Here is a 4,787-nt window from a genome sequence, read left to right as displayed (position 1 = left end):
AATTGTCTGTCTTTTCCAGGAGACTGCGAGGTCCTAAAGGCTAATCTTGCTCACCGCTGTATCCCCAGTATCTAGCCCAGTAACTGGCACATTGTGGGTGCTGAATGAATGAATGAATGAATGAGAGGTATATCCTGCAGTTCCCCTACAAACCCTTCCCTCCATCTGTCTTGTATCCTTACTGCACACCTTGTACTTTTTCATTTTCAAAAAAAAAAGCCACAGTTTTTTCTTGTGCTTAAGGGGACAAGGTCAGAAAATGTCACCTTCTCAAACTGGAACTAATACAATCAACAATGAATAGATGAGATCAGCCATCTGCAAAATAATCCACTTTAAGGCTTGGTTTGTAAATGTGGTACCAATGAGACAAGGGTGCTTCTCAGGTCTCTATGGTGACCAGCATGTTGCCACAGGCTGGGAATCTGCCAAATATAAAGAAAGCAATAATGTCAATCAATTGTAACCTGATTGCTGGAGATAATGCTGTATAAGCAGGAGGGCCCTTGTCTACATGAGGTCTTGAAAAGAGTTGAGCCAAAGAGTGACCCATTTTCTGTGTTTGATCGTCATCAAGTGCTACATGCAGTCCTTTGCAGTTTACAAAGCACCTCTGTGTATTACCTCAGTGAATCTCCATGATGACCCTGCCAAGTGGGCCTTATTCATCATTTTACAGATGACAAAAATGAAGTTCAGGGAGGTGAGTCAACTTGCCCTAAATCACTCCCTACCACTAACATCCACACCTTTACTAAGCCCACAGGGAGTGAGAGATTTATGAACCCAAGGACAGAAATACCTCTAAGGCAGAGACAGAAAGTTCTTGCCGTGACCAGGTGGTCAACCCACCCACTTGGGTTCAGTCTGATTCTGTGCTCAGTTAACAGCTGTTGGCTTTGAAGAGGTTTGGCTCAGGGCCTTGGGAGGTGGGTAGGAGTGGTGTGGGGGAGGATTGCTGCCAGGCCAGTCTTTTGTTCATTCAGCAAACATTTACTGGACAACTACTATGTGAACAACAGTGCTAAGAGATTGGAATATAGCGGTGAATGAGACACAGAACTCCTCCCCAAACTGACGGCCTAATTCCAGGAGCCTGACAAGTAAATGTTTATAAATATGGTGTGATGGATGCTTTGAGAAGGGAAACACAGGGCACTCTGGGGACCCATAGAAAAGCCATCTACAGTGGTCTGGGGGAGGGTCTAGGAAGGCTTCCCAGGGGAATCAATGCCTGAGCTGATAATGGAAGGGACTTAGCAATAGAAAAAGGGGCTCGAGGAACCAGAGGATGGGAAGAAAAGAACTTTCCAGGGTTAGATAACCAACAAGGATAACCAACAAGTATACCACAGGGAACTAAACTCGATATTACGTAATAACGTATAATGGAAAAGATTCTGAAAAAGAATATATATAATATATATTTATATATGTAACTGAATTGATGTGCTGTACACCTGAAACTTACACGATACTGTAAATCAACTATACTTCAATACAGTTTTTTTAAAAAAAATAACTTTCCAGGGAGAGAGTGAAAAAGCTGGGGGGTGGGGGGTTGGCGAGAGTTTGTGGCAATGAAAAGAAGGGAAAAGATGTGGTGGGCGGGTTGTGAGAGGTGAGCCTGGAGAGAGAATCATAAAATCCAAAGTAATATAATAATAACCTCATAATAATAATGTCTAATACAGTATAAGAAGATCCACGATGTTATTAATCATAATTATTAATCATTAGTTGATTCAATCAATAATAGTTTATATGACTGATACTGCTAAGTTTATAATCATAAGATCTCACTTGCAGTGAATGATTAAAGCACATCTTCTCAGGGCACGGAGCTCAGTGCGTTCCACACACTACCTTCTGTCAGTCTCACAACAAGCTTACCAGGTAGGTGCTGCTATTGTCCTACTTTACAAATGAGAAAACTGCAGGTCAGAGAGTTTAAGAAGTGTACTGAAAGTCACATTCGCTATTAGGTGGCTGGTCTGACATCAGGATCGAGGTTTAATATTGACTCCAGAAGGCATAAATTATGAATTTGGGATTAACATATACAAACTACTATATATAAAATAGATAAACAACAAGGATCTACTGTATAGCACAGAGAACTATACCCGATATTTTATAATAATCTATAAGGGAAAAGAATCTGAAAAAGAATATATAATTATATGTGTATATATATATATATATATATATACACACATATATATATATCACTGTACTGTCTACCTGAAACTAACACATTGTAAATCAACTGTACTTCAATTAAAAACATGTATATAGGGCTTCCCTGGTGGTGCAGTGGTTGGGAGTCCGCCTGCTGATGCAGGGGACACAGGTTCGTGACCCGGTCTGGGAAGATCCCACATGCCGCGGAGCGGCTGGGCCCGTGAGCCATGGCCGCTGAGCCTGCGCGTCCGGAGCCTGTGCTCCGCAACGGGAGAGGCCACAGCAGTGAGAGGCCCGTGTTCTGCAAAAAAAAAAAAAAAAAAAAAAAAAAGTATATAGACTCCAGAACCCATTCTGGAAAACGGCTTGCCTAATAGCACAGTGCCTCATCACACGCGTATAGGAATTTGGACTTAATCTTTTAATTAATTAATTAATTTATTTATTTATTATTTTTGGCTGCATCGGGTCTTCGTTGCTCTGCGCGAGCTTTCTCTAGTTGCAGCGAGCGGGGGCTACTCTTCTTGAGGTGCAGTGGCTTCTCATTGTGGTGGCTTCTTTTGTTGTGGAGCATGGGTTCTAGGCGCGCAGGTTTCAGTAATTGTGACACGTGGGCTTAGTAGTTGTGGCTTGCAGGCTCTAGAGCGCAGGCTCAGTAGTTGTGGCACACGGGCTTAGTTGCTCTGTGGTATGTGGGATCTTCCTGGGCCAGGGCTCGAATCCGTGTCCCCTGCGTTGGCAGGCAGACTCTTAACCACTGCACCACCAGGGAAGTCCTGGACTTAATCTTAAGAGAAAGTCATAGAAGAGTTTTGGGCAGAGAAGAGACACCCAGATTTTGTTTTCAAAAGCTCACCCTGGCTGCGGGGTGGAAGATGGACTGGAAAGGAGGTAATAGAGGCAGAGAGGGCAGGGGAAGGCTTTGCTTTCTACTTCCTCTCTCACATGGCGGTGGCTTGGACTGGGGAAGTGGTGGTGGGGATGGAGAGAAGGCAGTGGATTCATGAGATACGCAGGAGGTAACATTGACAGGCCCTGGTGCCTGATGGGATGTGCGGAGTGAGGGCAAGGAAAACTTTGAGGATGCCTCCTGGGGCTCTGGCTTAAGCAAATGGATAAATGGAGGAGCCATTCCTCAAGAAGAGGAGCACAAGAGGAAGAAGAGGTTTCAGGGAAGAAGACACCCATGCAGTTCACACTGCAGGGAGAGCACCAAGTGGTCCAAGAGGCAGCTGGAGAGATGGTTCTAGAGCCCAGAGAAGAGGTGTGGATCAGGAATCAGGAAAAAGAAGGCATCAGCCATGGAGGGATGAGGTCTCCCAGGTGCACACAGTGAGCAAGGCAAGGGCAGATGTACGCCGCCACCAGTTTGTAGGAGAACCAAGGGTAAAGGACTTGCAGGGAACAGCGAAGAGTTGGCTTTCTCCTCTGGGAGGAGACAGCGAGCAGACCTGAGGTAGATTAGAGACTTCAGCTTCTTGAACTGAAAGGACCTTTGGAAGGTATTTAGTTCAAACCTCTCTCTCAATTATAGATGCCTCCGCAAAGAGGGACACTGGGCAGCCCCATTGCCAATTTGAGCACTCATGTATTTTGTAGCAAGGATGAGGGCTGGGGGGCTGGGTCTTCAGCCACGGGGAGGGCTACTGAGAGCCAATCCCACTCCCTCAACCCATCCCAGTCCCCCTTGGGATACAAGGCTCTCACCTGTGTGACAAGGGTCTGATCCAACTGTTTGAAGGGACAGTATAGCATAGTGGTTTAGCATACGGCCTTTTAAAAAAAATAGCTCAGTCTCTCTCTTTTTTTGTCTTAGTTGCTCCACGGCATGTGGGATCTTCCTGGACCAGAGCTTGAACCCGTGTCACCTGCACAGGCAGGCAGATTCTTAACCACTGTGCCACCAGGGAAGTCCCAGTCTCTCTTTTTAAAAATTTATTTTTATTATTTTTTAAATATTTAATTCAAGTATAGTTGATTTACAGTGTTATGTTAGTTTCTGGTGTATAGCAAAGTTGATTCAGTTATACATATATACATATTTTTTCATATCCTTTTCCATTATGGTTTATTACAGGATATTGAATATAATTCCCTGTGCTATACAGTAGGACCTTGTTGTTAAGCATAGTATGGCCTTTACAGAAAGACTGCCTGCGTTCAAAACCTCCACCAACATTCACTAGCTGTGTGACGTTGGGCAAGTCAGTTTACCCCCTAACGTGATTCTCAGCTTTCCCATCTGTAAAAGGGAATAATAATTGTACCAACCTCATAGCGTTTGTTGTGAGGATAAAATGAACTAGAACAGGGACTTCCCTGGTGGCACAGTGGTTAAGAATCTGCCTGCCAATGCAGGGGACATGGGTTCGAGCCCTGGCCCAGGAAGATCCCACATGCCGTGGAACAACTAAGCCCATGAGCCACAACTACTGAGCCCGTGTGCCACAACTACTGAGCCTGTGCACCACAACTACTGAAGCCCATGTGCCTGGAGCCCGTGCTCCACAACAAGAGAAGCCTGCTCACCACAACGAAGAGTAGCCCCCACTCACTGCAACTAGAGAAAGCCCGCGCGCAGCAACGAAGACCCAGGGCAGAAG

The 4,787-nt window shown here is 45.1% G+C and overlaps 1 protein-coding gene across 1 annotated transcript in view; it reads right to left on the bottom strand.

Moving 5' to 3' along the window:
- Positions 1-335: 335 nt before the first annotated feature.
- The window catches only part of PIN4 (peptidylprolyl cis/trans isomerase, NIMA-interacting 4), a 100,862-nt gene continuing 96,410 nt past the window's right edge, over positions 336-4,787 (bottom strand). Inside the window, exon 4 of the mRNA XM_024131055.3 lies at positions 336-425. Coding sequence (XP_023986823.1) covers positions 336-425 — 90 coding nt within the window. The remainder of the gene's footprint in view (positions 426-4,787) is intronic.

Source organism: Physeter macrocephalus, chromosome 21, assembly GCF_002837175.3.
Source record: "Physeter macrocephalus isolate SW-GA chromosome 21, ASM283717v5, whole genome shotgun sequence".
Lineage (NCBI taxonomy): Eukaryota > Metazoa > Chordata > Mammalia > Artiodactyla > Physeteridae > Physeter > Physeter macrocephalus.
Note: the sequence above shows the minus strand (reverse complement) of the source record. Positions and strands in the feature narration are given on the sequence as shown.